Source organism: Bos mutus, chromosome 4 (genome assembly GCF_027580195.1).
Source record: "Bos mutus isolate GX-2022 chromosome 4, NWIPB_WYAK_1.1, whole genome shotgun sequence".
Lineage (NCBI taxonomy): Eukaryota > Metazoa > Chordata > Mammalia > Artiodactyla > Bovidae > Bos > Bos mutus.
The window spans coordinates 5,394,950-5,413,429 of NC_091620.1; the positions used below are offsets into that span (position 1 = coordinate 5,394,950).

The 18,480-nt window shown below is 49.0% G+C and overlaps 1 protein-coding gene across 2 annotated transcripts in view; it reads left to right on the plus strand.

The window, feature by feature from the left end:
* Positions 1-18,480, plus strand: part of UBE3C (ubiquitin protein ligase E3C) — a 115,503-nt gene that overhangs the window by 86,673 nt on the left and 10,350 nt on the right. For both annotated transcript variants that reach the window (XM_070368994.1, XM_070368995.1), the window contains exons 19-21: positions 8,394-8,610; positions 15,332-15,516; positions 15,612-15,678. In XM_070368994.1, the coding sequence (XP_070225095.1) occupies positions 8,394-8,610; positions 15,332-15,516; positions 15,612-15,678 (469 nt within the window). The remainder of the gene's footprint in view (positions 1-8,393; positions 8,611-15,331; positions 15,517-15,611; positions 15,679-18,480) is intronic.

Genomic DNA, 18,480 nt, shown 5'->3' on the forward strand with positions numbered 1-18,480 from the left:
TAAAGTCATAGTTTTCTATATAAGTTTGTTTCTTCAAAATTAAACATGAAGTTAAAATGGTCTTCAGTTCGGTTCAGTTCAGTCACTCAGTTGTGTCCGACTCTTTGCGACCCCATGAATCACAGCACGCCAGGCCTCCCTGTCCATCACCGACTCCCGGAGTTCACTCAGACTCACGTCCATCGAGTCAGTGATGCCATCCAGCCATCTCATCCTCTGTCATCCCCTTCTCCTCCTGCCCCCAATCCCTCCCAGCATCAGAGTCTTTTCCAATGAGTCAGCTCTTCGCATGAGGTGGCCAAAGTACTGGAGTTTCAGCTTTAGCATCATTCCTTCCAAAGAAATCCCAGGGTTGATCTCCTTCAGAATGCACTGGTTGGATCTCCTTGCAGTCCAAGGGACTCTCAAGAGTCTTCTCCAACACCACAGTTCAAAAGCATCAATTCTTCGGCGCTCAGCCTTCTTCACAGTCTGACTCTCACATCCATACATGACCACTGGAAAAACCATAGCCTTGACTAGCTGGACCTTTGTTGGCAAAGTAATGTCTCTGCTTTTCAATATGCTATCTAGGTTGGTCATAACTTTCCTTCCAAGGAGGAAGCGTCTTTTAATTTCATGGCTGCAGTCCCCATCTGCAGTGATTTTGGAGCCCAGAAAAATAAAGTTTGGCACTGTTTCCACTGTTTCCCCATCTATTTGCCATGAAGTGATGGGACCGGATGCCATGATCTTCATTTCCTGAATGTTGAGCTTTAAGCCAACTTTTTCACTCTCCACTTTCACTTTCATCAAGAGGCTTTTTAGTTCCTCTTCACTTTCTGCCATAAGGGTGGTGTCATCTGCATATCTGAGGTTATTGATATTTCTCCTGGCAATCTTGATTCCAGCTTGTGTTTCTTCCAGTTCAGCATTTCTTATGATGTACTTTGCATAGAAGTTAAATAAGCAGGGTGACAATGTACAGCCTTGACGTACTCCTTTTCCTATTTGGAAGCAGTCTGTTGTTCCATGTCCATTCTAACTGTTGCTTCCTGACCTGCATACAGATTTCTCAAGAGGCAGGTCAGGTGGTCTGGTATTCCCATCTCTCAGAATTTCCCACAATTTATTGTGATCCACACAGGCAAAGGCTTTGGCTTACTCAATAAAACAGAAATAGATGTTTTTCTGGAACTCTCTTGCTTTTTCCATGATCCAGTGGATGTTGGCAATTTGATCTCTGGTTCCACTGCCTTTTCTAAAACCAGCTTGAACATCAGGAAGTTTACGGTTCACATATTGCTGAAGCCTGGCTTGGAGAATTTTGAGCATTACTTTACCAGTGTGTGAGATGAGTGCAATTGTGTGGTAGTTGGAGCATTCTTTGGCATTGCCTTTCTTTGGGATTGGAATGAAAACTGACCTTTTCCAGTCCTGTGGCCACTGCTGAGTTTTCCAAATTTGCTGGCATATTGAGTGCAGCACTTTCACAGCATCATCTTTCAGGATTTGAAATAGCTCAACTGGAATTCCATCACCTCCACTAGCTTTGTTCGTAGTGCTGCTTTCTAAGGCCCACTTGACTTCACATTCCAGGATGTCTGGCTTTAGGTCAGTGATCACACCATCGTGATTATCTGGGTTGTAAAGAATTTTTTTGTACAGTTCTTCTGTGTATTCTTGCCACGTCTTCTTAATATCTTCTGCTTCTATTAGGCCCATACTATTTCTGTCCTTGATCGAGCCCATCTTTGCATGAAATGTTCCCTTGGTATCTCTAATTTTCTTGACGAGATCCCTAGTCTTTCCCATTCTGTTGTTTTCCTCTATTTCTTTGCATTGATTGCTGAGGAAGGCTTTCTTATCTCTCCTTGCTATTCTTTGGAACTCTGCATTCAGATGCTTATATCTCTCTCTTTCTCCTTTGCTTTTTGCTTCTCTTCTTTTCACAGCTATTTGTAAGGCCTCCCCAGACAGCCATTTTGCTTTTTTGCATTTCTTTTCCATGGGGATAGTCTTGATCCCTGTCTCCTGTACAGTGTCACAAACCTCATTCCATAGTTCATCAGGCACTCTTATCAGATCTAGGCCCTTAAATCTATTTCTCACTTCCACTGTATAATCATAACGGATTTGATTTAGGTCATACCTGAATGGTCTAGTGGTTTTCCCTACTTTCTTCAATTTCAGTCTGAATTTGGCAATAAGGAGTTTATTATCTGAGCCACAGTCAGGTCCTGGTCTTGTTTTTGTTGACTGTATAGAGCTTCTCCATCTTTGGCTGCAAAGAATATAATCAATCTGATTTCGGTGTTGACCATCTGGTGATGTCCATGTGTAGAGTCTTCTCTTGTGTTGTTGGAAGAGGGTGTTTGCTATGACCAGTGCGTTCTCTTGGCAAAACTCTATTAGTCTTTGCTCTGCTTCATTCCGTATTCCAAGGCCAAATTTGCCTGTTATTCCAGGTGTTTCTTGACTTCCTACTTTTGCATTCCAGTCCCCTATAATGAAAAGGACATCTTTTTTGGGTGTTAGTTCTAAAAGGTCTTGTAGGTCTTCATAGAACCATTCAACTTCAGCTTCTTCAGCGTTACTGGTTGGGGCGTAGACTTGGATTACTGTAATATTGAATGGTTTGCCTTGGAAATGAACAGAGATCATTCTGTCGTTTTTGAGATTGCATCCAAGTACTGCATTTCGGACTCTTGTTGACCATGATGGCTACTCCATTTCTTCTGAGGGATTCCTGCCTGCAGTAGTAGATATAATGGTCATCTGAGTTAAATTCACCCATTCCAGTCCATTTCAGTTCGCTGATTCCTAGAATGTCGATGTTCACTCTTGCCATCTCTTGTTTGACCACTTCCAATTTGCCTTGATTCATGGACCTGACTTTCCAGGTTCCTATGCAATATTGCTCTTTACAGCATCGGACCTTGCTTCTATCACCAGTCACATCCACAGCTGGGTATTGTTTTTGCTTTGGCTCCATACCTTCATTCTTTCTGGAGTTATTTCTGTACTGATCTCCAGTAGTATATTGGGCACCTACTGACCTGGGGATTTCCTCTTTCAGTATCCTATCATTTTGCCTTTTCATACTGTTCCTGGGGTTCTCAAGGCAAGAATACTGAAGTGGTTTGCCATTCCCTTCTCCAGTGGAGCACGTTCTGTCAGATCTCTCCACCATGACCCGCCCGTCTTGGGTTGCCCCATGGGCATGGTTTGGTTTCATTGAGTTAGACAAGGCTGTGGTCCTAGTGTGATTAGATTGACTAGTTTTCTGTGAGTATGGTTTCAGTGTGTCTGCCCTCTGATGCCCTCTTGCAACACCTACTGTCTTACTTGGGTTTCTCTTACCTTGGGCATGGGGTATCTGTTCAGGGCTGCTCCAGCAAAGCACAGCTGTTGCTCCTTACCTTGGACGAAGGGTATCTCTTCACTGCCGCCCTTCCTGACCTTCAACCTGGGATAGCTCCTCTAGGCCCTCCTGTGCCTGCACAGCCACCGCTCTTTGGACGTGGGGTTGGTCCTCCTGGCCGCAGCCCCTGGCCTCGGGCATGGGGTAGGTCCTCCCCACCGCCACCCCTTGCCTCGGGCGTGGGGGCGTGGGGTAGCTCCTCTTGGCTGCCGACCCTGACCTCGGACGTGGCGTAGCTCCTCTCGGCCACGCTTTAGTGCGCCGGTCGCAGGCGCCCGCGCTTTAGTGCGCCGGTCGCAGCTTACTGAACAGTAAAAATGGCAAGTGTATGCCAGAATTCAGTTGATTTCAGTACCTAAAAGTATCATTGAAGTTTTAGCTATTCTGAGATATTCACTAGAATTCTTTCTGCCCCTGCATAAGTAGATCTTGCTTTCCATTGAGATATCCCTTGTCACATTTTTTTCTAATTTTTCTTTATTAAAAAAAATTTTTTTGGGGCTGTGCTGGTCTGCAAGGACTTTGCCCAGTTGTGTGGGGGGCGGGGGCGGGGGGTGCGGCGGCGCTGCTCTCCGGTTGCAGTGTGCGGGCTTCTCCCTGCAGCAGCTTCTCTGGCTGTGGACTCAGGCTCCAGGGCTTCAGTAGTGTCCTGGCTCTGGAGCACAGGCTCAGTGGTTGCAGTGTGTGGGCTCCCTTCTCACATTTTTAAGCCCTCCCACACACTAGCTTAACATGGGTCACTGTTACACTGGGGCTGTTTTTCTTTTTCTAAGCCATGTTAGATTCTCACCTGGAAAGTTAGGAAGCAGACTTTTGCTGGTGCTGCTAAAGTGCGCTGCGTGTAGTCACTGGGGACTTCCCTGGTGGTCCAGTGCGTTAAGACTCCCTGTTCCCAATGCAGGGGGCCTGGGTTCGATCCCTGTTCAGGGAACTAGACCCCCCATGCCACAGGAAGACCCAGCCAAATAAATACACTTTAAAGATAAATGAATAGTCACTGTGAAAAGCAAGCCAGGTGAAGACGTGTACTGCTGCTCTTGTTCCTCACATCGGGGTAACTTCTCTGGGAGGCAGCTGGGGGCTATTGAGCTCCTCCGTGTGTGAGACAGACCAGGCAGGGGCGCCTGCCACCCCAGGGGGTCAGAAACGAGGTCAGCAGGCCTCCTGGCCTCTGCTGGTGTAGATGGCCACGGGCAGCAGGAACTCAGGCAGGGCACCGTCAGAGGTGCCCGAGGGCTAGGCAGCTCACCCAAAAGTGCGTGTGGCTACAGAAAAGGCCTCCAAGAGTTCTGTGCTGGGAGTGCAGGAGTGAGGGCGTGACAGCCCAGGGCTCAAGGTTTCTGCTGTAGGGGGTAAAATGTTCAAAACTCAGATGGAGGGTGATGGCTGCACAGCTCTGGGAATATACCAGTACTGACTTCTTGTTGGGGGGAAACGGGACGTGACTTTTCCATCACTTGGTGGGCGGAGGAGCCTGAGCCGGGAGGAGCGGCCGGGAGTGGGCAGTTGCTGGGCAGTGGCTGTGCGCCCGGGTGGATTTCCCGATGCCCAGTGAGGAGAACGGCTTGGAGGCGTGACCTCTTGTCTCCCACCCACCCAGCATCCTCAGAGGTTTTCAGAAGTGAACGGGCTGTTTTCAGAAATAAAGCTGTCAAACCCTTGGTGCAGATTACCAGTTGCAATGATGGAGTAAGTGTCTCTTCTTGGCTTCCAGGACTGGTGGGATGCCTCATCCCCCTAGGTGGTGAGGGAGCAGGTCAAACCCAACACACAGCATGCCCTCGTCACTGAGGGTCAGGCAGCCATGTGGACAGAGCTAAAGGAGTAAGCAGTTAGGATTCGAAGCGAATCTCTATTTGTGTAATTTTGACAACCTGAAATGTCTCAAAAGAGAATAAATGGTTTTTTGCAAACCAGTTTGTGAATGCAGAATTCCATCCTGCCGATAGAGGTCCCCGCACACAGCGGGCACTCCCTCGCTGCGCCCCGTGACTGGGCACCATCGGTGCGCTAACAACCAGGAGCGCCCCCGCCCTGCAGGAGCCTCAGCCTGAGAGTCCTCAGTAGCCCAGTCAGAGCATGGTGTTCAACTCGCCATCATTTCTTCTGAGACACAACTGCTAAATTAAATAGCATATTAGTATCAGCTTACATCCTTATTTTACATATCTTTAATTTTGTAGACTCCAAGGTTAGCATGATCTGAAATAATTGAAATTATTATCTCCTTGTTCAATTAGAGTGGCCTTAAAACAGGACATCTCTAATATAGTTTTTAGATTAAGTTATAAATGTTCACTTTAGAACTACCTGAAGATTGATAGAGGTGCATTTGAAAAGCATTATTTTTTTTATTGATTCTTAATGTAGTAAATTACTGAAGTTATTTGGCAGCAAACAGAACCAGCCTCAGATGCAGCTCACACCGCCTGTCCGGGCACGGCCACGGTTTGCATTAATTGCATGGCGACTGCACTCACTTATATTAAAAGGCTTCTACTGTAATTAATCCTTTTTATTTCAGATCATTTTGGCACAATTTCTAGCTATAAACACTCATAAAAGACAGACAGTTGAAAAATACGTTACAGGTTTTCTCCATATACCTATTGCTGTGTTTTCATGACAAGTGGTTATTGATACGCTTCTAGGAACAAGTGTGCAGCGGGCTGAGGATTGAGGCCAATATGAAAAATGCTAAGTGGATTATTTTGCATAAAAAATTGGCAGTTTTTGAAGTTGTATAATTAACCTGTGTTTAGGAAATACCCTGATTGATGCTTACATTTGTGTCCCAGTTGCATGCATTATGGAAATTTAATTTATAATCCATTTAGCTGATGCAGTCGCGGTTTTTAGTGCCATCGTTTATTAGTGCTTGTATATTAAATGCTCTAAAGGTTCAAACCTGCCTCGTATAAAAAATTACACCTGTGCATTTACATTTTATGAGTCACAGTGGAGTTTCTGTTTAAAATTCAGGTAGCTCTGATGGATTGAGTGGACTTCACAGGTTTATTGTTACTAATGCAGGAATGGCAGACAATGACCTTCCGTGCTCAACACCCGATGATTTACTCTCTGAGTTTACTCACAGACTGCCGTACAAATGAGGCTTTTCTCGACACCTGGGATCAGTCTTGTCGTCTCTGCAGAATGCTCCTTAGCTTTGATGGCATCATTCATTAGAAGTAATGGGGTTCCTAAGTGGGCCAGGTTAATAGTATTGGCCATCCTTAACTTGAGGCAAAGCCTGGCTTCTCAAAACAGCCCTTCTTTACATCGTCAGGAGAGGACCTAAGTGCCAGTTGCCATTTTATTGCCCGTTCTCTCATTAAGAAAGCCTTTTTTGCCTTCTTTTCAGAACTAATTGAGTAATCATCAGTCTTCAAATCAGAAAGAGAAGTGCAGGGACATAGCTGGAGGGGCAGAGGGTGAGCCTGAACTCCAAGTGCAGTGACCACCCTCGGGGAGGTGGTGTCCGGGAGCCCACACAGTGCCCTCTGGACGTTCGCCTCTGGGAGGGTGTTTGCCTATGGGAGGACGTTCTCTTCTGGGGGACGTTCTGTGGCTGCAATCCATGGCTGTTTTGTAGTCTGCTCCAGTCACATCAGTGGGTGAGAGTTAAAATGTGGGTCTCAGAGGGTGTCTGAGCCTAACGTGAGCGTGTAAGGTTGGTGCATGTAAGGGTCATGGTTGTAGACTGCCCATGTGTGAGATGGTTGTCCAGGGCACAGCAGTGCTGGCCGAGTGCTCAGGGAAGGGCCCCTCCAGGGTGGGCCGTGGCACGAGCCTGCCATCTCACGTGGGGAGGTGGGGCAGGGCGGAAGTGACATCACACACGTCTGTCTCAGGAACCCTGTGCTTAGCATTTGGTGGATGTGGGTGTGGCCAGACGGCGACCTCTCTGCAGGAAGAGCGGCTGTGGTCGCTGAGCTGAGAATGCTGCTTTCTCCCCATTTGACGATTGAAAAAGAAATCTAAAGAATAATCGTCTTCCTTGACATCAAAAATTACACGAAACCCAGCTTTGGCACGTAGTGCCCATGCCCGCGCTCACTGTGCTCCACCCAGAGGAAAGGGCTGGGCACCGAGGAGCTCTGGCCTGCCTGCCACTGGGGGTAGAACTGTGACCCCCAGGAAGATTCCCTCAAATCCTAATATCCTGTACCTATGAGAGAACGTGAAAGTGATAGGCACTCTCTGTGACCCTGTGGACTGTAGCCCGCCTGGCTTCTCTGTCTGTGGAATTCCCCTGGTAAGAATACTGGAGTGGGCAGCTGTTGCCTCCTCCCAGGGATTGAACCCAGGTCTCCTGCATCGCAAGCAGATTCTTTACTGCTGAGCCACCAGGGAAGCCCGGTCCCTGTGAGTGTGACCTTATTTGGAAAGACGTCTTTGCGTATGTAAGCAAGCTCAGCGGAGGTCATCCTGGGTGGAATGGGTCCCAGGATCCAGTGACCAGCGTCTGCATCAGAGGCAGGAGGGCGGGGTGGAGGCACAGAGCAGATTGAGGGGGAGCAGCCCCGCAGAGACTGGGGGGCCATCAGCCCCGCAGCTGGCAGGACCTTCCCAGAGAGCGTGGCCTACTGACACCTGGGTTCAGACCTTTCCAGACTGTGTTGTGTGAAGCCACTGGTTGGCGCACTTACTACAGCAGCCCCGAAGACTGATCCACCTGCAGAGGCTTCACAGAAAAACTTGGCAGAGTCTTGTCACATGAGGAGGTGGCCCTCGAAGACCCCCGCCACACTTAAGCCCTCAGGTCCCCCGCCGTCTGTTGTGGGGCTCTCTGCATGGTGCGTGTGTGTGTGAGTGCCTGCGCTGTGGGCTGGCACGTGGTGACCTTGCCGTCACGTCCACGTGGGGGAGAGGAGTCAGCTGTCTCGGGTCCGTGGAGACCAGGCTGGGCATGCGGTCTCTCGCTCTCAGGCGGGGTGAGAGGCGGCCCTGTGGAGTGCTAACCAGTGGCCCCTGCTCTCGCTCACAGGCCCTCTATGAAAACATGCTGGTGGAGCTGCCCTTCGCCGGCTTCTTCCTGTCCAAGCTGCTGGGGACCAGCGCGGACGTGGACATCCACCACCTGGCGTCCTTAGACCCCGAGGTGTACAGGAACCTGCTCTTCCTCAAGAGCTATGAGGGCGACGTGGAGGAGCTGGGGCTGAACTTCACGGTGGTGAACAACGACCTCGGAGAGGCCCAGGCAAGTGGGCGGGGCTCCCGCACCTGCGCGTGTCCTGCTGCGCGCGCACGCCGACACGCCCGCGGAGAGGCCCAGGCAGGTGGGCGGGGCTCCCGCACCTGCGCGTGTCCTGCTGCGTGCGCACGCCGACACGCCCGCGGAGAGGCCCAGGCAAGTGGGCGGGCCCCGGCAGGTGGGCTGGGCGACCGCCCGCCGGAGAGGCCCAGGCAAGTGGGCTGGGCTCCCGCACCTGCGCGTGTCCTGCTGTGTGTCCTGCTGCGTGCGCACGCCGACACGCCCGCGGAGAAGCCCAGGCAGGTGGGCTGGGGCTCCCGCACCTGCGCGTGTCCTGCTGCGTGCGCACGCCGACACGCCCTCGGAGAGGCCCAGGCAGGTGGAGCCGTCACACCTGGGCGTCCCCTTCTGCGTGCACACGTGGGCTTCGTGCTGTGGGAGCTTGTGCACATTTCAGTTAGAGACTCGCAGGGCAGAGCCAGAGCTCAGGGAGCCGGCCGAGTGACGCCTCAGCTCCCCTTCCTGCGTGCAACTGGGAGGCACCTTGCCTTTCTGTCTCGTTTCTGCAGCCTCGGGCTCGGTGGTGCTTCTTGGCTTCTCCCCCTGCAGAGTGGCCCTCAGCTGCTGAACCTGTCCATCTAGGTGCTCTCGCTATTTTTATCCTTAAAAAAAAACATACTAGAAATTCAAACTAAGTTTTGGAATAGGTGCTTTACTGAGGTATAATCCATGTACCATAAATTCCACCCTGTACCGTGTGCAATGAGGGTTAGTGCAGCCAGCCCCAACATCCAAATTTTAGGACACTTTGGCCACACGGAGGAGACTGTGTGCCTGTTAGCAGGTCACACCTGCCCCTGGTTCAGCCACACCCTGCTCCTCCCGTCCCTGGGTCCTGTCCTCTGGACAGTTTTCACACCTGGGGTCTCAGGACGCGCGGCCTGTGGCGTTTCGCTTGCTGAGGGCTGCAAGTGCTGGTGCTTCCCCGAACCCTTCTCCAGCCGAGTGACGTCCAGAAATGGCGTTTGGGTAGACCACCTTTTCTTCACCAGTTGACGGACGTCTGAGTTATTTCTGTTTTTTGGTTCTTATGAATAATACTGCCATGTATGTTCATGTGCTACACACACACTGAACTGTTCTAGTCCATGAGAACAGCGGCAGTGCGCAGAGGCACGGGGGGGCCTAGGTGGGCCGCACGGAGACGCTCACAGAAGGTGGGGGCGGGAGAGGGGCTTTTCGTGCTGCTCCGTCATGTTCCCGTGATTCGCAGAACTTCTCAAAGTGCATACCGGCAAGTCGGATTGTTTGGTAATATCTCGTTGGATTTTTGAAGTAACCAGTTCGTACGATAATCCTCATCAGATCACTTTGTTTCTAGTTGTCTTTAAGTGCCCCTTGCTTCCCTGTGCAATATGCAGTTAATTCTGGAGAGAATAGGGAAGATAACAAGCAACTCTGGAGGAGAAGTCTTATTCACTTCAAATTTAAGACTACAGAGCAAATTCAACTAACTGTAGCATAAAACATAATTTTTTCTCCCCGATTAAAATAATTTCATTTAGCGTTTTCTCAGTATCAGTTTCTCTTTTCCTATTTGTTATACTCCATCACCAGTATTCTCATTTTCAGAAATGTTTTCCCCATTCTTCCATTTAATATTAACACTTTATCTGGCAAGAGTTGAAGCGAACTGTGTACTTAAAACATAATTGCATTATAGCTTCAGTTAACATTGTAACGAGGATGGACTGTGATGAATCTAACTGTACAGCAGCATACTAGGAGAAGTGACAGAATGAAAGGCAGATGTTTGGAAGTTGCTGTGATTCAGTGTCTATTTGGAATTCTAAAATTATCTCAGTGTGTTTATACTTGCGATATATTTTCAGTCAGATTTAAAGAATGCTAACTCTTCGAAAGTACCCAGCTGTGTGTTTCTCATTCACATCTGGTTCCAGACAAACGCACCTCTTTTGCAGGGAAATTGCGTTTTTCCTGCTGTCCTTCCACAGATTGATGAGACTGATAGTCTTTTTTGCAACTCGTGGTTGGATTTTAACTGTGAAAATAGTGTTAGCTTTAGACTTCATAATTGCTTCTCTAACTTTTTGTTATTACTTGATTTCTAGTCCAGGCTTTCAAAAGTTACCAGCTTTGCCAGCGTAAAAGTAAGTGCATGTGAAATAGGTCCTAGTATTCAGCCCAGGTGGCACTGAACGTAAGCTCACCCACGGTGCCTGACCCCCAGGGCACCGCACTGGCCGTTTACTGTGGCGAACACATACACTGAGCCCACCTGGACGTTTTTCTCTATCCTTCCCTGCTTACCTCCACACTGCTCTTTCTTCCTTTGTCACTCAGGAGATACTGGTGACTGTGCATTGGCCTTAAGCTCGGCAGAGGAGGTGTGTTTTAACTGTAAGAGCACACTAGTTCTCACAAGAGGCAGATATGGTCTGTGGTGTGAGATCTGCTGTTTAGCACAATGGAAACTCAGAAGGAGCGCTCCTGGAGGGCTGACTGAAGGAGGCCCGTTACGGGTGATAAGGGGTCACCAGGTCAGTGAACAGATTTGGATGAGGTTGAAGTTTAGCAGTCGTGGAGGAGGGTAGATGGACATGCTGTGGAGAACCTTTCAAGGCCTCAGGCTTCAGGAACACTGGACCTACACCTGTTAGGGTAAGAGCCTAACAGGTGTGTTTCAGAGCTGCTAGGATAGGGCTTCCCTGTGGCTCAGATGGTAAAGGATCTATCTGCAGTGCGGGGGACCTGGGTTCAATCCCTAGGTCGGGAAGATCCCCTGGAGAATGAAATGGCAAGCCACTCCAGTATACTTGCTGGAGAATCCCACAGACAGAAGAGGCTGGTGGGCTTTACAGTCTGTGGGGCCCCAAAGAGTCGGACACTACTGAGCGGCTGACACTTTGACTTTCAGGAAAGGGAAAGATGAGAAAGCATCTGGGTCTGCTGTCAGCAGAAGTGGAGGTTCTGGTTCTGTGAGCCCGGGTATCTCTGGGTCAGGCAGTTCCAGAATTCAGAGAAACTACAATTTGGTTAAGCAATGAAAGTTCTCATGAGAGGAGTTCAACTGTAATGTTCATCTTTCAAATTACATTCTGTAGATCAGTGTCTGGAATTAAGATTTTATTTGAGTTGGAGAAGGGGTGCGCTGGGTGGGACATTCTGGTTCTAAACTGCCCTCCAGCAGCTGCTGGCCCCCACCTCTCTGCTGTCTGTCTCTAGGACTGGCGGCCTCAGCCCCTCCTGTGAGTGGAGGCAGGCTCACTTGTCCCTCAGTGACTGGCTCACCTCACTGAGCACCGTCCTCCAGGGCCACCGTGATGCACGGCAGGCGTCAGAGCCCCTCAAGCTGATGAGTCTGCCGTTGTTGGACATGTTACGCTTGTTTATCCAGCTGTTAATGGACACGACCTACATCGCTGTATAAATACCTTTGGGGGCCCTGTTTTCAGGTATTTTGGGTGTGTACCTAAAAGTGGAGTCATTGGGTCATACAAAGGTTCTGACTTTTCCACATGCTCTTCTACACTTGTTATTTTCTGCTTTCTTTCCCTCTGTTTCTTAAACTGTAGCCCTCATAGCAGGTGTGAAGTGCTGTCTCACTGGGGTGTTAACACGCAGTATACAGTGCTGTGTGTGGTACCAAGAGCCCCTCAGGAGAATGAGAGAGGTTTTGTGTCTTTTTATTTCTTCCTCCCTAGACTCAGAAGTGTTCTGTAGCTTATGCACCATCGTGAAGTCTTCTAAAAAGCAAAGCAAAAAGCATACACGAAGAGTCATATGTCCTCCTGTCTAAACCTTCTTGATATTTTTAAATGACTGTCTTTGTGGTTTTGAGTTTTCCATCTCTCTTAGTCTGTAAAGCTCTCTGTTTCAGTGACAAGAAAGTAATGCTTCCTCCTGCCTGCTGAGGTCCAGGCGTCTCCACAAGCTGGCAGGAATGCTTTGAGACGCAGGGTGGGGGCTCAGAGCCGGCTGTCCTTTGGTTGCTCATCTTCTTCCCTCTCATGGAGCTGAAATCTCAGCACTGCAAAGTGAAAGGTTTTTGAAGACAGGGTTGATCATCGTCAGAAGGAAATGTCAGCATGCAGTGTTGCTGCCCCCTGGCCCCACCTAGTGGGTGTCTTGGGCACGAAATGAAAGCTCTGGGCCCTGGGCTCTGTAAGGACCTGTCTGAGGCCTTTGCTAATGGGGTGTTTCCCATTTCCCTTCTGAAATAGATGGTAATGGTGGAATGTCGCATATGTAAGCGTTCCATTAAAGTGCCACTGATAATACTGTACTCTGTTAAAAGTCAAAGTGTGAAGATGTGCCGATTATTCATAGAAATTCCCACTGAGAGAGATTATAGATGATAATGCATAAGAATAGTTATACTAAAGAGTCTAATTGGAAAAATTAGAGTCATTGGTAAAGTACTTAATTTGGGGAGAGATCATATGGATTTCTGTAGAAACATATATAAAAACCTAGTTCTCTGATAGAGGTTTAGGTTTATAAAATGTCGTGATTTAAAGATTGGTAGTATGCAAATACTTCATTATGTTAGCAGCTTATGTTAATGAGTCTTCCCTTTTAGAATAATGATGTTGCTCTCAAATTTTTTTTCTTTAATCAATATGGCTGCTTGTTAGCCTACTTAAAAACGAACATGAAATTTCAGATCACTGATTTATACACGTATCTCCCTTGAGGAGAATGCTCAGGGTTTAAGATGGATCCATAAATAATCATCTGTTCTGTAGAAAAGCATCAAACTCGAGTCACGAGACCTTGGTTAAAGCCCAGGTTTTGCTGCTTTGCTCTATGCCCTTGGGCGAGTCGTTGACCGGAGCTCCTGCAGCAGCAGACCGGCTGCCCGGAGGGTGGGGCAAGCACGGGTGGCGACGGTGCGTACGCGATGGCCCGTGTGCGTGCGTGACGGCGCCTGCGCGTCTTGAAGGAAGCGGTGTGCAGACATCCCAGGCTGCAAGTGCTCCTCAGAATGGAGCACCCAAGGATAGCTGTAACATGATGCCTTTCAGGTGCAGCATGAGAGGCGAGTTTGAATCATCAGAGTCACCACTTTAAAGTTGCAGGAAATGCTGCTGATGACGGGGCTGGGGGGGCGTCTGTGTTCCAGACCACGGGCACCACCCCGTTTAGTACCTGCCTGCCTGTGATCCAGGCTGTCTCAGCGGTGACCCAGAGCAGCCAGCGCCGCGGCTCGGGTGACAGCGGGCTGTCGGAGGCGGCCCCCTGTCCCCACCCTGTGCCTTGTCAGACCTCGCACTTCGGGTGCTGAGAGCGCGAATCTGGAGCCTTGAAGTGTCGTCAGACCCTGCGGGCGGCTTTGACCACACAGGGCTGTGTAACCTTCCCACAGGAGCGTTTAGGTAGAGCTTTCAGCAGCTTCTAAAGTACCTTTTCTGTAAAGCGATAATTTTTTTTAAAGGGGAGGTGGTCAGAGGGAGTTGGCGTGTTTGCGCTGCCCCTGAAATACAACGGCTCCGGCTCCGCAGAGGCCCAAGGCGGAGGAGGAAGCCGTGGTGCGAGCAGGGTCGAGCGCTCCTCCGCCCTCCCGCAGGCGCCCCCCGGTCGCCGTACCCGCGCTGGCAGTGGCCCCCGTGCCCTGTCCCTGAGAGTGAGCAACGGCAGACCAGGGTTCTACAAGTCTACCATTGTAAGTCAGGCGGACGTGTCTCTGGTCATCTGTGGAGTTTCGTCAGTCAGCTTTACTTGTGTGAATTCACATAGTCCCAGCCCCAGGATGGACAAGGCACGTGTCACCACCTCATTGATGACAGCGTGCTTTGGGGGCCGAGGGACACCTCGGTGGCACATACTGAAATAGGGGCAGGGCGCCCAAGTCCGGCTCCTCCCTGCTGTACCCCAGGGATGCCCCACGGGGTCCTGACCCTGCCCTCCACCCGAGAATGTGTGTCCCTGTGCAGCGATGCACCAGTTGTGTAAGATGCCTGCAGGTGCATCAGAAATGGACTAACCAGTGTGCCTGATGATGATCACTGCCCTCTGTATCATATCTGCAGTACTGTACAGCCACCTGATGGGAAGAGCCGACTTAGTTGAAAAGACCCTTATGCTGGGAAAGATTGAGGGCAGGAGAAGGGGACAACAGAGGATGAGATGGTTGGATGGTATCACAGACTCAAAGGCCATGCATGAGTTTGGATGAACTCCAGGAGTTGGTGATGGACAGGGAGACCTGGCATGCTGCGGTTCATGGGGTCGCAAAGAGTCGCACACAACTGAGCAGTAGTCATAGAGATCCAGAGTAGGTGTCTGCTGCCTGTACACACGAGTCCCCGTCTCTACGGCATTAATTCCTTACATTGCCTTTTCTCCACAGTGAAGCCCTTCTGACCTTTGCTGATCGTTTGGTTCATATCTTTGCCCTTTGTGATCTCTAATTTCTTTTGTAATGAAATGCCATGGTTGCATTGTAACATTGACCCTCAGGACTTTGCAGAAAGCGGGGATGGTTTGTGAGCCTAGACACAGAGTAGGATGCTGAGCTCTGGAGAGCCCCGTCAGAGGACTCTTCCTGTCTGTGAGGCCACGTGCGCTGGTTACACACTTTTCACTAAAATGTTCATGTGTGGAACAACACAGTCAAATTCCCTTGAAGCAAGCATTTCTTGCTCTTGTTTTGCCCTGTGGCTATACTCAAGAGACGTTTCCAACTCCTGTTTTAAATCCACAGGTAGTTGAACTGAAATCTGGTGGGAAGGACATCCCGGTGACCAGTGCCAATCGCATTGCGTACATCCACCTGGTGGCCGACTACCGGCTGAACCGGCAGATCCGCCCGCACTGCCTGGCGTTCCGGCAGGGCCTGGCCAACGTGGTGAGCCTGGAGTGGCTGCGGATGTTCGACCAGCAGGAGATCCAGGTCCACTTCTTGTGTTTGGGGACACAGTTGTTTCCTGACATGAAAATCTTTCTTAAAATCCATCTCAAGTTTTATAACGTGAACTTTTTTTTTAGGTGTTGATTTCTGGTGCACAAGTTCCCATAAGTCTGGAGGACCTAAAATCCTTTACAAACTATTCAGGTATGTTATCACTACTTGTTTATTATTCCTGAATATGTTATCCATGGTCACATTTCCAAAGTAATTCTAATGTTCTTCTTTATATGGGCAGTTCACATGGTTTAACACCCAGGCAATATGAGGATACAGTGAAATCCACTTCCTGTTCCTGTTCCCTCCCCTGCCCGTGCCCACTATGAGTAACCACTGTGCTTGGCATCTTTACATGTTTACACACAAGTGCAAACTCCATTCTTGTTTTCTTTGTGCATACGATGCTACATCCTTCGTTTTTTCTCTCATAGCGTATCTTCTTACGCCACTGCGTGCTGTGCTAAGTCACTTCAGTCTTATCTCTTTGTGACAGTGTGCACCATAGTCCACAAGGCTCCTCTGTCCATGGGATTCTCCAGGCAAGAATAGTGGAGTATGCCATTTCCTCCTCTAGGAGATCTTCGCGACCCAGGGATCAAACCTCATTTTCTTAATGTCTCCTGCACTGGCAGGCAGGTTCTTTCCCACTAGTGCCGCGTGGGAAGCCCTCTTAAGCCTCTCCTTATGGCCATTGGGTTGTGTCCAGTCTTCTGCTTTGAAAAACAGTGCTAAACCTCCCCCCCACCCCCCCAAAAAAGAGACCATTAGCAAAAGTTTAACTTCCCTGGTGGTGAGGTGGATAAGAATCTGCCTGCCATTGCAGGGGACATGGGTTCAGTCCCTGAGCTGGGAAGGTCCCATATGCTGTGGAGCAACTTAGCCCGTGCTCCACAACTGCTGAGGTCCGTGTGTCACAACCAGAGAAGCCACAGCAGTGAGAAGCCCATGCAGCACGACAGAGAGCAGCCCTCGCTGACCAGAGGTGAGCGCAGAGTGGTGTGGCTGCAGTGGGCGGGGAGGCATAGCCGCTGGAGCACCAGGAAGCCGCATTACCTGCACTTCACATATTTGAGGGCAATGGAAAAGAAAAAGAAAAAATTCTTCTTCAAACAACTACCATTATTTTGGTGTCTTTTCCTTAATCGTAGTCTGTTATTCTAGTATTTTAAGGGTTTTTTTGGTAAACATCAACGGACTGATTTTTAAATTTAAATGAAAATGTTAAGGACCTAAAATAGTCAAAACGTTTTGTAGGAACAAAGTTGAAGGACTAACACTGATTTAAAACTTACTATAGGGGCTTCCAAAGAATGTTCACACTAGCACACAATTGCACTCATCTCACACACTAGCAAAGTCACGCTCAAAATTCTCCAAGCCAGGCTTCAACAGTACGTGAACTTCCAGATGTTCAAGCTGGATTTAGAAAAGACAGAGATCAAATTGCCAACACTTGTTGGATCATAGAAAAAGCGAGAGAGTTCCAGAAAAACATCTGTTTCTGCTTTATTCACTACGCCAAAGCCTTTGACTGTGTGGATCACAACAAACTGGGAAATTCTTAAAGAGATGGGAATACCAGACCACCTTGCCTGCCTCCTAAGAAAACTGTACGCAGGTCAAGAAGCACCAGTTAGAACTGGACGTGGAACAGCAGACGGGTTCCAAGTCAGGAAAAGAGTACATCTAGGCTGTATATTGTCACCCTGCTTATTTAACTTACATGCAGAGTACATCATGCAAAATGCCGGGCTGGATGAAACACAAGCTGGAATCAAGATTGCTGGAAGAAATATCAATAATCTCAGATACGCAGATGACACCACCCTTATGGCAGAAAGCAAAGAACTAAAGATCATCTTAATGAAAGTGAAAGAGGAGAGTGAAAAGTTTGGCTTAAAACTCAGCATTCAGAAAACTAAAATCATGGCATCCAGTCCCATCACTTCATGGCAAATAGGTGGGAAAACAATGGAAACAGTGAGAGTCTTTTATCTTTTTGGGCTCCAAAATTACCGCAAATGGTGACTGCAGGCATGAAATTAAAAGACTCTTGCTCCTTGAAAGAAAAGCTATGACCAACCTAGACAGCATATTAAAAAGCAGAGACATTACTTTGCGAACACAGGTCCATCTAGTCAAGGCTATGATTTTCCAGTAGTCATGTATGAATGTGAGAGCTGGACTATAAAGAAAGTGCTGAAGAATTGATGCTTTTGAACTGCGGTGTCTTCTGTCTTCTCCAGACTCTTGAGAGTCCCTTGGACTGCAAGGAGGTCCAACCAGTCCATTCTGAAGGAGATCAGTTCTGAATATTCATTGGAAGGACTGATGCTGAAGCTGAAACTCCAGTACTCTGGCCACCTGATGCAAAGAACTGACTCATTGGAAAAGACCCTTATGCTGGGAAAGATTAAAGGCAGGAGGAGAAGGGGACAACAGGATGAGATGGTTGGATGGCATCACCGACTCAGTGGACATGAGTTTGGGTGAATTCCAGGAGTTGGTGATGGACAGGGAGGCCTGGCGGGCTGCAGTTCATGGGGTCGCAAAGAGTCGGACACAACTGAGCGACTGAACTGAACTGATAGGGGCTTCCTTGGTGGCTCAGTAGTAAACAATCTGCCTGCCAGTACAGCAGACATCCAGTTCAGTCCCTGGTCCAGGAAGATTTCACATGCCATGCAGCGACTGAGCCTGTGCACAACTGCTGAAGCCTACACACCCTAGACCCCATGCTCTGCAACTAGAGAGGAGGCCCCACTCTGTGGTCAGAGAAAGCCTGTGTGCAGCAGCAGAGACCCAGCACAGACAAAAATATGTAATAGTAATTTTTAAAAAAGACATCGTGGAATTGTCACAAGGATAGGCATACTGGTTGATGGAAAGTAATGGGGAAACAGAAACAAATCCTTAGATTTACAGCCAGTGACTTTCAGCAGCTCAGCG